Source organism: Stenella coeruleoalba, assembly GCF_951394435.1.
Source record: "Stenella coeruleoalba genome assembly, chromosome: 18".
NCBI classification, from domain to species: domain Eukaryota; kingdom Metazoa; phylum Chordata; class Mammalia; order Artiodactyla; family Delphinidae; genus Stenella; species Stenella coeruleoalba.
Window position 1 is genome coordinate 23,348,472 of NC_137164.1, and position 22,378 is coordinate 23,370,849.

The 22,378-nt window shown below is 38.5% G+C and overlaps 1 protein-coding gene across 1 annotated transcript in view; it reads right to left on the reverse strand.

Moving 5' to 3' along the window:
• DNAJC15 (DnaJ heat shock protein family (Hsp40) member C15) overlaps positions 1-22,378 on the reverse strand; it is a 70,345-nt gene that overhangs the window by 42,645 nt on the left and 5,322 nt on the right. The window contains exon 2 of the mRNA XM_079903432.1: positions 1,209-1,260. Coding sequence (XP_079759558.1) covers positions 1,209-1,260 — 52 coding nt within the window. The remainder of the gene's footprint in view (positions 1-1,208; positions 1,261-22,378) is intronic.

The window sequence follows — 22,378 nt, forward strand, 5'->3', positions numbered from 1 at the left end:
CGTATTTGACCCTGAAAGAGAACTGCCTGCTATTAATATTCTAGTTAGTAAACTGAATTTGGCAACAGAGTAGTATGTATAGAATACATACACCAATTCTTCTCATTGTAGAAACAAGACCTTGGCAAAAGTATCTTTCTCTAATTTCAAATAAAAATCTTACACTTGAATTTGAAATAACTATGCCTATTCTGCTACAGTAACTAATACAAAAATTGTTTTATGTTTATGGGCAAGTTTGTCAGAATTCCTTTTCAGACATGGTGCTCTTCTCATGAAACCTCAGTAAGTAGTTAACTATAGTTATATGAGACACAAGACTTTGACAGTACAAGAACCAAGAGAATCTGAACCACTGATCTTCCTGATTTTAAAGTTCTTACTGGTAAGGTGCTTTAAATAGAGTTGTGTGGAATTAAATATTATACAAAACAAAACAAAATCTTTTATGTCTCTTTTTCTATTGGATCTCACTGCATATAACCACAATGGAATGTAGCTCCACCTAAAAAGAAGATCCAATTAACAAGATCAAATCCATGGAACTTAAGAGACACAAATGCTAAATGAAAAATGTAAACCTTTATCAACAAGGAAATGCTCTCAGATTAACATTTAATTAGAGAATAGCTATGCAATTTAAAACTATAAATTAATGGTTAGAAGAGACAGCAATTTTACTTTAAATCTTTATTCTTTCTAAAAAGATTTTGGCAGTAAAAGAAGTTCTCCTGGGTTTGTCAAAGAAATTACACCAACATGTTAAAATGAATGATAAATATACTATAAAGAATGGCTACGCTCATCAGAAAGAACTGACAGCTCAGAAAATGTGTATTCTTATCGGCAAGAAAAAAATATGGGAGAATAAAAGAGCCCCATTATCACTTACACTGCTTCATATTAAAGAGATTTTATTTTTTAATAGTACACTATAGCTCAAACTAAAAAAATGTCAGGAAGATCAATTATTATTGGGGCTAGTTTTCCTAGCTTTTGTATCGTTAATTTCCTTCACTACAAAGTTTATCTAGATTTTGCTGTGCTGACAAATCTTCAGTGACTATAAATGTTGCAAAGAATGGGAACGTATGTCTTAAAATCAAAAACCTCAGAATACTAAGGGTCTTCTCATGAATCACTATAGAAGCTACTTGGAAATATTTCTCCTGCAACATTTATTGATATATATCCTTTATTTATCTTACCTGCAAATCCAAGAGCTGCAATACCCAGTCCCACAGCTATCAAACTTCTTGCCTATGGAGGAAAAAATAATTATCACTTATAGTGTTACATACTGGGTTTTTAAAGTAAATCATTTTAAATAATGAGAATTATGATTAATAACACATTTTCCTCACGCTCTGTGGTGCAGAATTTTTAAAAATCTTCAGGATTACAGCTAATTTTCAGTGAATTAAAATAATTCTAGATTTCATTTAATTTCCATGTATTTGAATTTGTTCTAACCAAGAGCTTTTATGTTACCTATTGCTAAAATGTTTTCTATAGACTATTCTTTCTTTTTTTTTTTTGTGGTACGCGGGCCTCTCACTGTTGTGGCCTCTCCCGTTGCGGAGCGCAGGCTCAGCGGCCATGGCTCACAGGCCTAGCCGCTCCGCGGCATGTGGGATCTTCCCGGACCGGGGCACGAACCCACGTCCTCTGCATCGGCAGGTGGACTCTCAACCACTGCGCCACCAGGGAAGCCCCTAGACTATTCTTAATAGTGGGTTTAATGTATTTATCTTCTATAAAGCTAAAAGGTAAGTATTTCCTCCTCAGTTACATATGCAATGCTCAATGGACGCTGCTATATTTAAAAACCTTGATAAAATGTATCCATGTTTAGAAAAGAAGTCAAAGTGTGAAAAATTAGTAAAAGTGATGAATAACTTAAGAGTTAGCTTATTTCTACCTTTCTAGACCAATGTAAAAATTTTACAGTAAGAGCCAAGAATTCAGTTATGAGCTCATCCTGATAAATTTTAAATTAGTTATATACTCCATATCAGTCTATGCTTTTCTCCTTAACCACCTTGGGAAAATATTCGTCACAACAGAAAAAGGTTTTATGTAGCCGGGATCAACGGCTGCCCCCCAAGATCCATTTTCCCCTTCTTCTACAGGATCAAACTTCCTATTTTTAGCCAGACACATATTTCCAAGCCCCCCCTTAGTCTTAGGTACAGCTATGTTTACTAAGTGTTGGCTTATAGGATATAAGCAGAGTGGTGTGTGCAGCCTCAGAGAAGTCCTTCATGGGACGGTGGAATGTCCTTCTCCCTTTCCATTCCTCCTTCCTGCTGGCTGCAATGTAGACATTATACCAGGAGCTGCCATGTCGGATAAGGAAGGAAGAACAATGGGATGAAAGGAGCCCGCGTCCTGGATGATCATGTAGCTGCCACAGCACCCCTGGACTGCTTCTATTTACATGAGATAAAAATAAAATTGTCTTTCTAAGATACTACTACTATTTTCAGTTTTCAGGTACTTGCAGCCAAATCAAATTCTGATGGGATCAGAATTAAGGAGAGACACTATAGAAACGGTTTCTGTCTGATTCATGGTGAAAGAGGCAAACCCATAAGATCCAAAAACTAAAAAAAAGCTACAATAATCTCACTAGGGAGTAGAATGGAGTCATTTCACAACAGTACAGCAGAAATCATAAGATGGAGATTGAGACTAGATGGATAGTAAAACCAAAAGGCCCTATAGCCAGCAGTTTTCAAGTTCTGTAAGGGAATGCAAATCTTAGGAAATCAAAGCCCCAAGTCTTCAAGAGGAGACTCTATAAGGATAAACATCAAGACACAAAGGCCAACTGTATGAAGGTGCTCTAACTTTAACACCCAGTAACTCTCTCTTAGAAGTCTAGAGCTCTTCATAGACAAGATGAGGAAAGTTCATCTAGGTTTCCTCTCCTCAGTTCCAGTTCCTTTTTTTTAAAGAGTTAGACTTTTTTAAAAAAATAAATTTATTTATTTATTTTGCTTCACTGAGTCTTCGTTGCTGCACGCGGGCTTTCTCTAGTTGTGGTGAGTGGGATCTACTCTTCGCTGCAGCGTGCGGGTTTCTCACTGCAGTGGCTTCTCTTGTTGCGGAGCACAGGCTCTAGGCATGTGGGCTTCAGTAGTTGTGGCATGTGGGCTCAGTAGTTGTGGCTCACAGGTTCTAGACTGCATGCTCAGTAGTGTGGTGCACAGGCTTAGTTGCTCTGCAGCAGGTGGGATCTTCCTGGACCAGGGCTGGAACCCGTGTCTCCTGCATTGGCAGGTGGATTCTTAACCACTGCGCCACCAGGGAAGTCCTCAGCTCCAGTTCTAAGATTCACCTTTTCACAAGGCAGAGCACTAGGGCAATCTCAGTAAAGGAAGATTCTTTCCCTGGCAGAGAAGGACAAGCCTAGAGCTAGCTAGCAAGAGGCCAAACAGTCTTTGAGGTTCCCTTCAAGTTGTCTAGATGTAATTACTCCTGAACTGAAGGGAAATGAGTATTGATTTCAAGAAGATGTTCTGTTGAGGTATATTTTTGCCATTTTCTAGAGCTTCCCAGGGGCTACATATTTTGAGTTTTCCAGTCTTATTTTCCATTGGTTCACTTTAAGGATCCTCAGTCCAACCAAAGTACTCAACAGGGGCTTCCCTGGTGGCGCAGTGGTTAAGAATCCACCTGCCGATGCAGGGGACACGGGTTCAAGTCCTGGTCTGGGAAGATCCCACATGCCATGGAGCAACAAAGCCCATGCGCCACAACTACTGAGCCTGTGAGCCACAACTACTGAGCCAGGGCACCACAACTACTGAAGCCCATGCACCTAGAGCCCATGCTCTGCATCAAGAGAAGCCACTGCAATGAGAAGCCTGCGCACCACAACGAAGAGTAGCCCCCGCTCACCGCAACTAGACAAAGCCTGTACGCAGCAACGAAGACCCAACTCAGCCATAAATAAATAAATTTATTTTTAAAAAAGTACTCAACTGTTTTATGTGTGAATTTATTTTCCTTCCTCATAAAACTTGTTTATTCTTTCATCTGACTAGAAATATTTATCTTTGCTATCAAGATCTGACGTATTCTTAATATTTCAGCTTGAACCAGCCACAGAATGGGTGAAGTCATTTGCAACACATAATGATGAGCACATGCCCCAAAATACAGAGAATTCCTCCACATTAAAAAGACAGATGGGGCTTCCCTGGTGGCGCAGTGGTTGAGAGTCTGCCTGCCGGTGCAGGGGACACGGGTTCGTGCCCCGGTCCGGGAAGATCCCACATGCCGCGGAGCGGCTGGGCCCGTGAGCCATGGCCGCTGAGCCTGCACGTCCGGAGCCTGTGCTCCGCAACAGGAGAGGCCAAAACACTGAGAGGCCTGCGTGCCGCAAAAGAAAAAAAAAAGAAAGAAAAAGACAGATGATCCAGTAGAAAATGAACAAGAGTCCAGGGGGACTTCCCTGGTGGGTCCAGTGGTAAAGAATCCACCTTCCAATACAGAAGACACGGGTTTGAGCCCTGGTAGGGGAACTAAGATCCCACGTGCCGGGGCAACTAAGCCCACGTGCCACAACAAAGCGCCCACATGCTGCAGTGAAAGATCCCACATGCCGCACTGAAGATCCCGTGTGTCACAACTAAGACCCAACACAGCCAAAAATAAATAAATAAATAAAATATTTTTTAAAAAAAAGAGTAGGTCAGGGACGTCATAGAAAAAAATCTAAATGGCTAATAAACATATGAATACTAACAATAACCACAAAACCAAAATGTTGTAGAAATATTAATACAAGAACATAAAGATCTCTGGCCTTTGTGAAATCTGTTCTATCCACTGATGCATCAAGCACCAAGCAATGATATCTACACTTCTAGGGTTATTCTGAGGATAATATTAATAATGTATGTAAGGGACTTAGCACAGTGGCTTGGCACATAGTAAACAGGCAGTAAACGTGAACCACTTTAATGTTATCAATAAGAATAACTAGCTATTAGGAATGTAAGTGGTGTAACAGAAATACGAACAATGTTTCACAAACTCTTAAATTTGTCCAAGTAAAAGAAGATTCACAGAAGTGGTTTTTGAGATAGGCCGTGGAAAATGAATTGGTCTTCTCTAGGTTAGATAATCCAAATTTTCACATTTTGAAAAATGCATATTTGAAAAACATAAAGTCTTGAAAAGTTATTTTAATTTCACAATTTTATAGGTTGATTATTGCATCACTTTTATTATTTCTACTATTCAAATATATATATGAGACAAATAGTTGCCTCATTATTCTAAAGAGATTTTTATGTCAAGGTATTTATATCAGAAACATTAAATCATCAGACATTTGATCATTTATCACTTTAATCTAACAATATGTAAGGCTCAATTGCGTTTAACAATTAAAAATTCAATTTAATTTAACAAATTAAGTATTGAGTACTCTGATGATTATCCTCCATTTGTCTCTCCAGATTCATTTTCCACCCTTCTCTGCCTTGCTCTTTACCTCTGTCTTCCCTTATCTCAAAAGACTACATTATCCAGTCCTTGCTTGCCCCCTCTCGCTTCTGGTTGGGTTTTGCCAATGAGAGGAAGTGTTGAACAGAACACCATGCACTGGTTACCAATCCCAGAAAAGGACTCTATACATTTCTGCCCATTATATCTTGGTATCCAGGTTGTGAAGGAAAACACAACAGTCAAGCACTAGGTAGAACAATGATTTACTCATATAGAGAAGAGACAGAGTAAGATCAGCTCCAGTCATGTGCACTAGTCTCACACGGCTAGTGCTGCCAGCCAGCTGACAAAGGGAAATTGGCCCACAAGCACCCTCCCCCTCTTTATCCCACACTATCCCTGGAGTCTGAAATACTGAGAGCTGGGGGCAAGCCTGAGACAGGGGACGATAATCCCACAAAGTACAGGTTGTGTGAGCTCCAAGTGTTCCAAGTCCAAGACCCATTCTTACGAGGCCAAGAGGGGTTGAAAGGCTATGCACATGAGACTTTTTCCCAACAGGAAGGATCAGCAGAAGAGCAAAGAGTGGAAGGAGGTAGAAACAATAGTACAACGTATTCCCTGCTGTATTTCCTCTGTGGCCATGGCTCTTGTTGAGTGGCTCCTCTTCCATACCTGTAACTCTCACTGGGTTCTGGAGCATAGTTCCCAACCCCTTGCCTCTTTGCCTGAGTGGATAACTGTTTCTAACTGGTGCTAGTCCCTGGGCGATTCATCATCCCTTTTTGGTTAAACTATGCCCACAACTCTGCAAATAGTCCCTTCATTAAACTATGTTCCAAAAAACCATCCATTACTACCAGGACCCTCAATGATACAAGCATGACTGTACACCAGTCACTATACACAACAAGGCAAAGGCCTATATCAAATGGGTCCTCTACAGGATGCTAAACATGGTGAGCCTCCAACGTTTATGCTAATCTCCCAAAGATCTTTATTTTTAACCTATTGCATTTATTTCACTAATGTATGCTTAGATGTGTTCTGTCTCCTTAAGCTTTCCTAGATAGCAAGAGCTTTTAAAAAATCTGATGAACTCTATGGAGCAACACCCTAGAAAAGCACGAATATTTTTGTATATAATTTGAGGGAATCCATGGGTTTCCCTGAAGCCCTTCAGCTCACAAACCCCAACATGAGAACCTCTAAGAAATAAATAAATGTGGGGCTTCCCTCATGGCGGGAGTCCACCTGCCAATTCAGGGGACACCGGTTGGATCCCTGGTCTGGGAAGATCCCACGTGCCGTGGAGCAGCTAAGCCTGAGTGCCACAACTACCAAGCCTGCACTCTAGAGCCCATGAGCCACAACTACTGAAGCCCACGTGCCTAGAGCCCATGCTCCGCAACAAGAGAAGTCACTGCAATGAGAAGTCCGCGCACTGAAACGAAGAGTAGCCCCTGCTCACCACAACTAGAAAAAGCCCACATGCAGCAACGAAGACCCAACACAGCCAAAAATAAATTAATTAAATAAATTTTTTTAATAAATGTGGACTTCCCTGGTGGCACAGTGGTTAAGAATCTGCCTGCCAATGCAGGGGACACGAGTTGGATCCCTGGTCCAGGAAGATAACACATGCTGCAGAGCAACAAAACCCGTGCGCCACACTACTGAGCCTGTGCTCTAGAGCCTGTGCGCTGCAAGTACTGAAACCCATGCGCCACAACTACTGAAGCCCGCGCACTCTAGGGCCCGTGCTCCACAACAAGAGAAGCCACTGCAATGAGAAGCCCACGCACCGCAACGAAGAGTGGCCCCCACTCGCCACAACTAGAGGAAGCCCACGCGCAGCAATGAAGACCCAACGCAGCCAAAAAATATAAAAAAAAATTAAAATTAATAATAAACAAATGCCCACTGAAATAAGAAGGGTGTTTCATTTACTTTGAGTTCCCAGAGCATATCAGAAGATCTGCCATTTATATTTCATTTTTCATTCATTCAACAATAGTTCAATAAGAAAAATAATGCTAATGTCAGAATTAATCTCTATTTCTGAAGACTAACTTTATAGAAAGATAAACGCTAAAGGCCTTGCAACCTTTAAAAACAACAAAATCAAACCCAAATTAGGTAGATCATTGGAGCAAATAAGAATGTTCAATAAATGACCCCAAACTGTGCAATCAAGTCTTACTCATCCACACTGAAAATGGACAAAGTATTAGCATAGCTAATCAACAACTCATTTCTTATTGGAATTAAATTACTTACTGGAAGGGGACTGTATCTGATTTACCTCTTTAATAGTATTTTCAATTAATTTGATATTAAAATAGTTTATACCTTTTGAGCATAAACAACTGATAACAAAAATCTACTATTTGGAAGTAGAACTCAACTTGAAATTTTAAAACTATTATGCGTCCTGCACTACCAGATTCCTGTACTCTGTAATAAGAATAAAGGTCCTCTGCATGAAGTTTTCTATGGAAATACTGTCAGAGAGATAAGCAAATAAGTTAAAACTTTAACCTCAAACGGTCCAGAATAAGAATATTATTTGTTTCCTAGAGAAAAATATTTATCTACTACCTGTTTTTCAGTCACTAGAAAGTCATTTGTATTTTTTTTTGACACAAATTTAGAGAGCTCTAAAACAACAAATTCCACCAACTCTCCACATACATGAATGACCCAAACAAAAAAAAGAGATCATCTAGTTGCAAATACAGAAGACAGGAAGCACAGGAAAATCCATCTGAAATCTGAGCAAGTAGTTCACGCAGAACTCTCAGCCATACCTTTATCTGACCTTAAATTTTTTTAAAGTAAAATAACATCTAAAGCATACTGGGGCTTTAAAAAACAAAAGCCCATGGTTCATTTGGCATAACTGTGTAAATATCAGAGAATTCCATCAACATCTTCTCTATTTGACTACTGTTGGAAAAAAATTCACATACGCTTTATCACTATGCTATTTCACATTTACTTAAACTTCAGTGCTGTACCTTCAGGCTAACAGGATCTATTTTATTTCTTTTATATACGTAACACCATATTGGATCTATGTCAAGCACAATGTGCTTCAATTTTTATTCTGAATGTTTTTATAAACAATGATGCTTTAAAACTAAATTGCCAGTAACAGAACAAAAACGACACTGAAAAGACAATTTAAAAGCAAAATGGAGAATGAGGCAGTGTTAGTACCATAAGGACTGTCATTGTTTACCAATTAGGCAATAACCAGGTTAAATGTCTATGATTGCTCATGCAGCTAGACTGATATCACGTTACATCTGTGTTTTTACAGAAACTAGGGAAATGTTGCTACTTTTTTGACTTAGGGAAATTAGAATATGGGCTGAAAATAAGACAGGCAGTGTGATTTAAAAAGAAAGATATGTATACACCTGTACTCTGGCCTAAGCTAAAATGGCCATAGGTGTCAAACATATGTAGGAGACAGCAGATGGTACATGTGGATGCCATACAAGGTATTTTTGTTGTTGTTGTTTTAAACATCCACAAGGCTGCCTTCAGGAAGTTTTAGTTTTGAAACTTTTTCTTTGAAGGTTCAGATGGTTAGAAAAGCAGCTAACACTTTCTAGGCCTGCAGAAGATCTAAATAAATTCTTAGATACATTTTTTTCTATATAAAATTATGCGAGCACGTATTTATAACAAGTTGATCTTTCTATAAAAAAGGTATGTATGTGCACATATATACCTAAAAACGAATACAGTTACAAATCAATTAAAAATTCTACCAACTAATTCTTTTACTACTGGTCCAGACCAGTGTTTGGGGAAAGTGGTCTATATAAGAAAAATAGAAAAATTCCATTCATACCAAATTTGGAAATTCAGTTTTTAACAATCTCATCATAGTCACCACAGAAAACAAAGATGATATGTACACATATAACTAATTTATGTGTTATTGGCCGATGGTATTTAATTAAGTTTTTAAAAATTCATGACAACTTTAGATTGTATTTCTCAAAAATGCCAAAAAGCATAGTTTTCACTGCATCCCCTGTGACCATACATAATGCATGAATATTTTAGATTTTAAAATGTCCAAGCATATGTATAACAGCATTGCAGAAATTAACGAACAGTAAATTCCCAGTGAAGTCACTGACTGATTTAAAATGGCTGGAGAGTTACCATAACGAATCCTCTGCCTAGGGACTTCCCTGGTGGCACAGTGGTTAAGACTCTGCACTCCCAATGCAGGGGGCCAGGGTTCGATCCCTGGTCAGGGAACTAGCTCCCACATGCATGCCACAACTTGCCTGCAAGCTGCAACAAAGGAGCCCACATGCCACAAATAAGACCCGGCGCAACCAAATAAATAAATAGAATAAATAAATAATTATTAAAAAAAAAAAGAATCCTCTGCCTAGACTGCTAAAGCTGACTGGAGAAAAGTCTTATGAACACACTACATAGCACCATGACAAAATTATGGTTTCTGACGGCGGCTGGGCTTTCAAATCCACTCAGTATCATCATCTCCTTCATCCTTGATTCATACCATTCCCCATTCCTTTTTGCCCTTACTGTTCTAAATTTTACTTTTTTCATTAGCCTTCATGTTTTTTACCCATGAAGCAAGCATGAACTTCCTCAATCTTCCCTTTCACCCCTGAATGTATAACCCATGTGCTTCAAAGTTAATCAGGCCTGGGCTCCAATTCCAGCTCAACATTTACCAAATCTGCGACCCTAAGCTGATCTCTCTAGGCCCATTTCCTCATCTATAAAATGGGAATGTGGGAATGTGAAAACCTAATCACAGCGTGCTCAAAATGATTTATGAGAAAAGATTATGAAAAATGACCAACGAACTGTGTAAACATGGCAGATGTCTGTTAGTTCTTTCTTCACTCCCACAATTTTACTCTTAATCCTTTCTGTTCTCTGCTCATTCCTCCTGGAAAATCCCGGCTTATTTCAAATAGCTTTAAGGTCACCTCCAGGTAAAACTTACGCCACCCATCTCCTCACTCAAGTAAAACTTTTTAGTGACTCCATGGTACTTAGCAGTTCTATTATAGTACATAGCACATTATTTAATAATGGCTTACCTATTTCAAACCCTTGCTAAAATGTGAGCTTCTGGAGGTAGGGACTGTTTACCTCTTTGGATTTCTGAAATCTAACAAAGTACCTAGTACATAGTAGGTTCTCAAAAGTTAATATAATGGAATGAAAATGATCTTAAGAAGCATTCCCACTATCCAGATGCCTTTTGGAACTTGAATTATTTATGTACTGTATTGGTGTCTGCTAGTGGATGGAATTATGATTGAAATGGGAAAATATAATGGAAAATGATCGTTAAATTTAATCAAGAAATTAACACATAATCATGTCTTAAAATATTCTGGACCAGGTATATATATCCAAAAGTCTCACAGAAGAAAAAGAAAATGAAGTTAAGGGCCTATGCCAGGTAAATTTCATTACAAAAATGAAATGAATATAATTCACAGATCCATGTAGAAAAACATGAAGGAGTAACTGAACTGTTAAACAAAGAAAAATAACAACACTCCAAATAAAAAAAGTCAGGCATTTTTTCAAGCAGCCATTTGGAGACTCTCCCATCTCTGAGTATTTCAAAGAGATAGACAATAAACAATAGAAATCAGAAAAATATACAATGGAAAGTGACATATGCTATGAAGAAAATTAAGCAGCCAAAGAATTACGTGTGGGGACTTCCCTGGTGGCACAGTGGTTAAGAATCCACCTGCCAATGCAGGGGACACGGGTTCGAGCCCTGGTCAGGGAAGATCCCACGTGCTGTGGAGCAACTAAGCCCATGTGCCACAACTACTGAAGCCCGCGTGCCTAGAGCCCATGCTCTGCAACAAGAGAAGCCACCACAATAAGAAGAATGCACAATGCAACGAAGACTAGCCCCCGCTCGCTGCAACTAGAGAAAGCCCACGCACAGCAACAAAGACCCAACACAGCCAAAAATAAATAAATAAAAACAAATAAATTAATTAATTTTTTTAAAAGCCAACAAGATTTGTTAAGAGACCGGATGTGAGGTTTAAAAGAAAGAGAAGATGATGAATGGATAAAGAAAATGTAGTGCATATGTACAGTGGAATATTATTCACCCATAAAGAGAAGGAAAGTCTAGCATTTGTGACAACTTGGATGAACCTGGAAGACATTACACAAAGTGAAATAAAACCAGACACAGAAAGACAAATATTGATTGATCTCACATACATGTGGAATCTAAAAAAGTCAAAAACTCATGGAAGCAGAGAGTAGAACAGCGGTTAACAGAGGCTGGGGTGGGAGAAATGGGGTGATGTGGGTCAAAGTTCCTGTAAGATGAATAAGTTTTATACTTGAAATTTGCTAAGAGTAGTAGACCTAAGCTTTCTCACCGTATGTGTACATACATGTGCACAGACGCGTGCACACACACACACACACACATACACACAGAAGGTAACAATGTGAGGTGACCAATGTGTTAATTAGCTTGAATTATGGTGATCATTTCACAATGTATATGTCTATTAAATCATGTTGTCCACCTTACATATATACAATCTTTATTTGTCAATTATACCTCAGTAAAGCTGGGGGGAAAGAATGTCAAGGTTATTGCCTTACACAACTGGAAGAATGGAGTTCCCTTTTGCTGGGAGGAAAGTCTGTGACAGGTAGTGGGGCAGAGGGAAGGGCCGTCATAAGCTCCTTTGGTCTTGCTTTTCTAAAAACACGCCACCCTCAGTGTGATAAGTAAAACCCAAGCAAAGCTGTACATGAATTCCTAACACCTGGGGAAGAAACGGTCTCATCTACTAATGGAAAAGAAGAATGAGCAGGTTGTCTCAAAATACATCCCTTGTTATCTCGCAGTGGCTCAGTTCTCAAGGGTTAATCACAAGCAAATCACTTTCTGCTGAACTCAGTGTTTTATGCTGCCTTATTATTTGGTTCAATTTCTACAAAGAAAGCTATTTGAATTTAAACAGCAAGTGGAAAGGAGAAAAAAGGGAAGAAACAAGAAAGACTGCTTGGCAAATCAGCAGAATTTGAGAAAGAGAGGTAGTGCACATGCAGATCAAAAGAAGGAGAGCAAGGGAATTTATATTCCAGAAAAAGTGTCAGACATGATAAAATGACATTAGGAAGAGAATTTTTACAATTATCCTTCCCTAAAAATTTCAAGCTGGCATGAATGTTCCAGATTTTCTTATCTAAATCCACCTGGCCCTTACCATTACTATTCCATTGCCAAAAAAAAAATACACTTGAACTTCTCTCAAAGCACCAATTCTTTAATTAATTTAAGTGAAAAATTTTAATTAAGTAAAAAAAAAGCAACGTTAACTACATCTTACTTGATTGACTTTAAAGTCACTTTATTTTAAACCATAGGCAAGCATTAATATCTACAGCATGACTAGCGAGTAAATAAAAGGGCAAAACAAAACCAAACTGAAACAGTAAAACAAAACCCAAAAGCAAACATAATAAGAAACAAGGGGCTTCCCTGGTGGAGCAGTGGTTGAGAGTCCGCCTGCCGATGCAGGGGACACGGGTTCGTGCCCCGGTCCGGGAGGATCCCACATGCCACGGAGCGGCTGGGCCCGTGAGCCATGGCCGCTGAGCCTGCGCGTCCGGAGCCTGTGCTCCTCAATGGGAGAGGCCACGGCGGTGAGAGGCCCGCGTACCATAAAAAAAAAAAAAAAAAAGAAACAAAACTCTCAGGCTCAGGACAAATGAGTACTTCTCCACTCTAATATAATGAACAAAAAATTCTCCAAACTGAAATCCTTGCTATAACTGATGATCTTATGACTAACCTTTTAAGTACTGTTTAGCATTTATTCAGTGACCCACTGATACAAACCTTGTCTCTAATAACGCAAGCAGCTTTCTTTGTTCACGTTAAATGTGACTAGCCAGAAAGTCCTGTCCCAATACCGACCTAGTTCTGGTCGCCTCAGAGGGTACCAGGAGTCCCTGGGTTCATCACAGGTTTGCCACACCAGGCTGCACATTTGGCTCAAGTTCTCAAACCCAAGGATACTGTGATGGTTCACTTTATGTGTCAGTTTGGCTAGGTCAGTCAATTAAACCTCAGTGTAGGCGTTGCTGTGTTGGTATTTGGTACATGTGGCTAACATCTATAATCAGCTGACTTTATTAAGTAAAGCAGTTTATCTTTGATAACATAGGTGTGACTCATCCAAGCAGTTGAAAGGCCTTAAGAAAACTGAGATTTCCCTGAGGAAGTAGAAATTCTGCCTCAAGACTTAGCTGCTGTCTGAAAGTTGCCAGCCTGCAGGCCAGCCCTACAAATTTTAGACTTGCCAGCCCACACAATTGTGTAAGCCAGTTCCTAGAAATAGATAAATAATACATTCTACTTAGTTCTGTTTCTTTGGAGAACCCTGGCTGATACATATTTCTACTGTGTTTCAGGACCAGAAAATAATGTTTTTAGGTATATCGCCCTGACTCATTCATTATTCACTAATTCAACATTTATTTAAACATTTAATCGGGGTGCTTACTACAAACCAGGCACTGTACTAGGGGTAGAAATATGGATCAATAAAGTCACCTCACAAAGGCTACAAACTGATTCACAATCTCAAAACAAAACCTGCGAGTCCTCAAAAACCTACTAGTTTGCTTTTATATTTTATTTCTCCATAAATTTATCTAATTTCTTTTAGAACTTACTAGATTTTTAGCCAGAAATATTTCTTAGGATAATAAAGGGATGGTTATTCTAGTTGTCAATGACTCTCAAAAGTTGACACATGACACACCCTCTCTTAGGACCAGATTTTAAATCAGATCATGGACCATAGATAAGATTCCCTCTAGGCTATTTGCAAAGGCACATGGTTGTAATCCCATCCCTTTGTCATGTTACCTCATGATACCTCATCAATGTGCAGAGACACTGGAGTTAAGATCCAGTGCTTTATACAGCTACACTGAGATAACCAATGTGCTGAGAATAATCTAGTGCACAGATTTTACTAATTAGTGTTAACACATTCCATCAAATTTGAAACAAGCACACACTAACTAAAAACTCTCTTTAAGATGTATACGATTATAATAATATAGTAATTGACATTTTTTTAATTGGTAAAAACTTTCACTTTAACACTAGGTTTAACCTGAGGGAGAGATTCCATGTTTCTATCTTTATTACAATTTAGTAAGTCAGTGCTAGTAGGGAGTAGTGGAAGTAAGACGCTGAAAGTCGGTTTCAGCAGATATTTGATCAGAGGCTGCCAATAAGAAACTTGCACTTACCCTTACATGTTTGCCCTGTGAGCTGGTCCCTACCTGTGTCTGGACCAGGTCACTTCCCAAAATAAGCTCTCCGTCCTCTGAAGCTGCTGGCTCTAAGGGACTTGGGGTATCTGAGTCATATCCCTACTACCCTCATTCAGTTGAGTCTAATATGTCTCCACCCTTCTGTTTCACCACTGTTCATATAAAGATAGTATTATTGACCCCAGTCCCTAACACAGAAGGATGTCTGGTATATATATGGCTTCTCAGTTACTAAATAGCAAAGAAAAATGGAATGACTCTAGATAGGCAGCAGGAACAAGTGAATTTCCAAATATGAAAGAAATCAATGCCAACAGTACCCTCTCCCCTATTCAAATACTCCCACCTCTCTACATCCCAGTTTGTCTATTGTAATCCCAGACCACAACTTCATAACTTGTCTCCTTTACTGAACTGTGAGCCTCTAGAGAGCAAGAAGCAGGTACTATTCATCTTTGTATTCCTAGAATACGTATGGGTTAAATAAAAGTTAGTGTTAACTGACTGCATGGATGAATGTGTGTGTAGATGGTTAGGTGGACAGGTGGCCAGTTGCTAAGTACTCTGCTTCTGGGTCATAGATGGCTTCTGAGAAGAGTCCAGATAAAACTGAAGGATAGGGTCAATGCTAGACCAAGAGGGAAAAGGGAGGATACAGGAGAGAACAAAGGTTAGAAGCTGAGAAACCTGAATTCTGATTGAGATTCTGTCCTTAACTCACGGTGACTTTAGGTTATTGCAATTGAATATATGTGTACGTTGGAGGGCAGGGATCATCTACAGAATATGTTAAATATCTACAGAATATGTTAAATACAGACTAGACCAGTAACCTATAAAATATTTCAAACATAGAGCAGACAACGTGTAAAATATAAGGTCAACTTCCATCTATTTAACAATACGGAATCATCTCAAGATAATAACCCTAAGCAGACAGGCCAAAAGGGGCAAGATTTTCAAAGTCAAATTCTAATTAGAAAATTAAGCCAGAATGATACTGAAAGATGACTTTGGTGTTTGGAAGATATCTGTTAGGAAGTAAGAACTATGGCAAGCTTTACACCCGTGCTCTGTGGCTCTTCATGCTAGATGTGTCAAGTCTATCGGTGAAGCCTGTGAGACGTGTTCTTTGGCCTGAAGCTTCAGATATATCTGCTCTAAAAAGCTTGGTCTTCTGGGCAATTCAAGGTTCATTTAGTTCTAGAAGTTAGTTTCTTTAACTTGTTCGTCACTGCTATTTTATTCACTGGCCCTAAATTTCTCTCTTTCAAATGTAAGGATTTTCCTTAGTTCTTTCTATTATCTAAAATTTGGAGAAAAGGGACTTTTTTTTACCTAACAGATATCCTTTATCATTTTGTTATTGTACTTTTATTGTTTTATTGACTTTTATTAAATTATTTTTGTCCAGTAACTTCCTGAATTAAGAGTTCTACACTATTCCTGAATTCAGTTCTAAACTATTTTAGCCTACCTTCAAATGAGCCTTCCCTGCCTCTTTCCCCCTCACACAATCACACACTTCTCCCGCCAATTCATTTATATGTTTTCTTTTTCGGGAAATGTTCTATTTCTATTTGACTTTTGAAAGGTGCAAACTGAAGTACACACAGTACTCTACGAGCAGACACATTATACTTTTATACAGAAAAGATATGTTTTGGGAATTCCCTGGTGGTCCAGTGGTTAGGACTCTGTGCTTCCACTGCAGGGGGCCCAGTTCGATCCCTGGTTGGGGAACTAAGATCCCACACACACACAAAATATATGTATGTTTCTGTTTTATTTTCAATAGTTTCCATAAGATGTCCAATGTTTTGCTGGCATTTTTAGAGCTGAAAGAAATGATAGAAAACATCTAGCCAAAACCCACTCCACTTCCGCCATTTTTACGGAGGAAGACATTGAGGTCCTGAATAGTCACATGCCTTGTCCAAGTTGCAGCCATTGTTTTTTGTTTGTTTGTTTGTGTTTTCTTTTGTTTTTAATTTATTTATTTTTGGCTACGTTGGGTCTTCATTGCTGCACGCGGGCTTTCTCTAGTTGCGGCAAGTGGGGGCTACTCTTCATTGCTGTGCACAGGCTCCAGTAGTTGTGGCGCGTGGGCTCAGTAGTTGTGGCACGTGGACTCAGTAGTTGTGGCTCACAGGCTTAGTTCCTCCGTGGCATGTGGGATCTTCCCGGACCAGGGCTTGAACCTGTGTCCCCTGCATTGGCAGGCGGATTCTTAACCACTGTACCACCAGGGAAGCGTCACAGCAATTGTTATCAGTGTCTGCACTGGGACTGGAACACAGGTATCCTAATTCCAGACCACAGCCTAGGTATTCAAGCAACAATTTAATCTCCTACAGTCTTTTAATAGATTATAAAAATCATTCAGTTATCTTTCCAGTGTGAGCTCATACTCAATGCAACATCCCTAACTGACTTTAGTGCCCATTCACAAACCTTTTGCCTTGTACAACTTCTTACTAGGTAGTTTGATAAATTACCCAGAGAAAATAGTGTCATTTAATTGTCTAATGTCAAGTTAGATCCTAGCACTGGTCCTTGATGTCCTCACTCCTTATATAATTCCCTATTTTTTTCTTCACAAAATTTTACCTTCCCTCAACCTCCAACAAGAAGTTGTATGTTCAAAACTCCCACATTTAATATAAAACTAACAGTTTGTTAAGTATGAAAGTAGGATTACTAGTACCTCCTTCAACTTCTGGATGGGGCCATGTGGCAATCTGTCACACTCCAGTATAAAGGCCATTAATAATGAGAGGCATCCATTTAGCCAACAACTCAAAGCCTTACAATTGTCAAGGGAGTGGTTCAATGAACATTCTCAAACTAATGCTACGAATTCAAATTGGGACAATCTGTCTTGAAGGTAATTTCACCATAGGAATCAACAGCCTTAAATATATTCATGTCATTAGGCTCAGAAAACAATCAGAGAGGTGCATAAAAACTTTTATATGAGAATACGCATCACTGCATTATTTATAATATATAAAACTGGAAACAATTTGAATACCCAACAATAGGGGAATAATTAAATAAATTAAGGCACATCTAAAATATGCATCGACAATTAAATAATATATTGAGGAATGTTTACAGACCACGTTAGAAAATAAAAGCAAGTTATACGATGGAATGTTCAGCATATATGCATACAGGAAAAAAATGGAATGCTATAAAACAAAACATTAACAGTAGTTATATATTCTTATTACCTACCTTTTATCACTAAAACAAAATCTTTGGATCACAGACTTTGGAATTCAAAGAAATATGGTTTGAATTACTCTCTACATATCAGCAACATAACCTTGGCCAAGTTACTTAACCTCTATACTAGAGCTTCCTCACCTGTAAAATGAAATAAACAATACCTACCTCCTTGGGTTGCTATGAATTTTTAAAAATTAGGACATACATATACATCACCTAGTACTTTACATGTGGTAAACATTCAATAAATGGTACCTACTTCAATTACTATATGATATTATTATACAATTGTTTCTTTTAAAATCAGGGGAAAAAATAAAGGTTAAAAAAGAAAAGTTGTGGAAGATCCCACCAGTCAGAAGGGTTTAATAAATAACTTAAGTCAGAAAACCCTCTGATCTGTCTACTTTAAAATAAACTTTAAAAACAAATTCTTCAACAGAAACAAATATACCTCATCTTTGGTATCTCCCTTTTAATCCTGCACTTAATTTTGCACCCTGATCATAAAAGTGATCTTGCTGTGTCTCTAGCTAGCCTCCTCCCTATCATGTACTTTTTTTTTTAACATCTTTATTGGAGTATAATTGTTTTACAATGGTGTGTTAGTTTCTGCTATATAACAAAGTGAAATCAGCTATATGTATACATATATCCCCATATCCCCTCCCTCTTGTGTCTCCCTCCCACCCTCCCTATCCCACCCCTCTACGTGGTCACAAAGCACCGAGCTGATCTCCCTGTGCTATGTGGCTGCTTCCCACTAGCTATCTATTTTACGTTTGGTAGTATATATATGTCCATGCCACTCTCTCACTTCGTCCCAGCTTACCCTTCCCCCTCCCCGTGTCCTCAAGTCCATTCTCTATGTCTGCGTCTTTATTCCTGTCCTGCCCCTAGGTTCATCAGAGCCAGTTTTTTTTTTTAAGATTCCATATATATGTGTTAGCACGTTTTTCTCTTTCTGACTTACTTCACTCTGTATGACAGACTCTAGGTCCATCCACCTCACTACAAATAACTCAATTTCGTTTCTTTTTGTGGCTGAGTAATATTCCATTGTATATATGTGCCACATCTCCTATCATGTACTCTTACAAGCTTTTACTATACTGACTTTGAAGACCCTGGAAAGCACCCCTTAAACTCTCTCTTTCGGTTTACCTGCAACACCTTGTAATTCGGTTATTCTTCTTGCTTGGGAAATCATCCCATTTCCTGAAAGCTACTTTTACTCCCTTACAATAGGGTCTTTTACTTTAAGGCTGTAATTTCTTACAGTAGTAATGCTTATAGCTTAATCTCATTACACAGTATTCTTTTCTTCCTTTTTGAGTTAAGGTGAAATAAAATTAACTCTGCTTTGAAGTTTAAGAATTTTTAAACAGGGCTTCCCTGGTGGCATGGTGGTTAAGAATCTGTCTGCCAATGCAGGGGACACGGGTTCGAGCCCTGGTCTGGGAAGATCCCACATGCCGTGGAGCAACTAAGCCCATGCACCACAACTAAGCCTGCGCTCTAGAGCCTGTGAGCCACAACTACTGAAGCCCGCACACCTAGAGCCTGTGCTCCACAACAAGAGAAGCCACCGCAGTGAGAAGCCCGCGCACCACAATGAAGAGGAGCCCCCGCTCGCCGCAACTAGAGAAAGCCCGCGTGCAGCAACGAAGACCCAATGCAGCCAAAAATAAATAAATAAAATACATAAATTTATTTAAAAAAACAGAATTTTAAAACATATCTTGAAGCTTCTGAAGACTCTGAAAAGTACCACAAAAACCAAGACTGTATATCATTTCTTGGAGTTGAATTTCATCAATTTCTTATATCTAAATGATGGAGAAATAATATGGTACAGTATAAAAGTCAAGGACTTTTAGAGTCAAAATTGGTTTCACATCCTAGTCCTGCCACTTACGAGCTATATGACCTTAAGAAAGTTAATTACCCTCTTGGATCCTCAGTTTTCTTATATGTAAAATGGTGAAAAGTAACATCTAACTTCATGGGTTATTATGAGAATTGGGAGAATATCATACAGTGCCTGGTAAACAGCATTCACTAAATGTTAGTTCATTTCCTCCCTAACTATTTGTTTGCATATCATAAACTCAATACATTCATGCATATCATTAATTTTTACCTTATTTTTATATATTCAATGATTAAAAATAAAAAATATTACTAATATTATGGGGGCAAGAGACAGGTATGAAACTTGTTACATTATAAAAAGTTTAAAAGATTGGGAAGCACTGTTTGAAGACAAACTCAGAAAAAAAATAAAGGTTATTAAAAAACAAAAACCATGAGAAGATCCCACATGGTCACAGCTTTTGTACTGGCCAAAAATGATTTTATACTACAAGCACCTGAAACAATCCCCTACAAAATCTCACAGTTAAAAAACCTTACCATATTGATCAAATACAGACAATAAACTTAGTGCTAGGCATAGATCCACTGACACAAAACTGAGAGTAATTGAGTCAATGATTCTAAACTGTTTCTGAATAGAATATCACAAGCTTTCTAGCATGGAAGGAAAGAATGAAATGGGTTACCCCAAATGGAAATATACAAATTAGGTATCAATTCATGGCACTTACTAAAACTTCTACTTAAAATTCTTTACCTCCAGCGAGCAACTAAGCCCGTGGACCACAACTACTGAGCCTGCGCTCTAGAGCCTGCGTGCCACAACTACTGAAGCCCACGAACATAGAGCCTGTGCTCTGCAACAAGAGAAGCCACCGCAATGCGAAGCCCGCGCACTGCAATGAAGAGTAGCCCCTGCTCGCCGCAACTAGAGAAAGCCCACCCGCAGCAACGAAGACCCAATGCAACCAAAAATTAAAATTAATTAAAAAAAAATCTTTACCAAAACCATGTAACACATTTAGAAATACTGTAAGTACTATACAGTAATAAAGTTCTTGGTGAGTAAAACTTTAACATCATTGCAGCTAGGCTGTATGTCTATGGCTGCTTCTGCTTTACAACAGCAGAGTTTGGTAGTGTGACAGAAGCCATAAGGTCTGCAAACCTAAAATACTATTCAGCCCTTTACAAAAGAAGTTTGCTGCCCTCTGTCCTTGAAGGTGGCAATCCTGGCTCACTCATCTCCCCACACACACCTCGTATATAGCTTCTATGTATTTGGTGTTAAAAAAAAAATCTATTATACTGAATTGAATCGACAAACTTTAAAAACAGAGTTGGAGACTGCCTGTGTTATCAGAGGCATCAAGCAATAAAGTTACCAAAATTTGGAAAAGCACGTCAGAAGAAGTCAGAGCATCATGTGTACTCTGACTACACCTAATATTTAATACATGCTTATATTTTATGTCTGTCTTTACAATTAAAAAAAATCAGAGAGAGAATATCATTTATCTTAGTCTTTTTTATTCCTTAAGGCCATCAGTACATCATACTGTAAAACATGTCCTCTAATCCTCTGTTTTTCTTCCATCTAGTTGTTTCATTCCTTTGTTAATTTAATTATTCAGTGGATTTATAGAGCAGTAACCAAGGCTGGTACCATGCTGAGAACTGAGAGAACAAGGATCCTTAAAACTTGGTCCTTGCCTGTAAAGAATATCTAATTTTAGTTTAAAAGACATGTTTCAAAAAGGAGAAGAAGTACTATTTAAATAATGCCAGCAATTCAACAATTGGGCCAAGTCAGGTATCTGTTACTATCATCTAGTTTCAAATATCCACCAGAAAAACACACACACACAAACACACATTACTTTAAATGTTCCACCATCTTGAATCAAAGAATTTCTGAGAACTGGGAAAACAGCCCACTCCATCATAGCTGATACTGCTGGGGAAAAAAAAAGCATCAAAATTGTTTACAAATTCCCTAAGGCATTATATTCTTCCAAAACAGCAAAAGCAGTAAATAACCTTCTAGATAAATATGAACTGCCTGAAAGTGTTATAAAATGCTAAAACTTCTATCTTGAGACTGCAACATTTAACTTTCAAGATAGACAATAGTTGTACCAGAGGAAAATTTTTAAAAAATAATAAATTCTGCATCAAAATGGTAGCTGTGATGGAGAAATATGGAGACTAGTCACTCAACAAACATTTGTTTAGCATTTATCTATAAGTATACAAATACTTATTTAGTATCTATGACAGACTTTGTGCTAAATTCTGGGCAGAGTAGTGAGCAAGACAGACACAGATTCTTCTCCCTTAGAAACTAACATAAAGGAGAAATCCAACAGAAAAAGAATACATGCATCAATATGTTGAACCAAACATCCATGTTTATTTATTAAGCCACTCAGTAGTAATA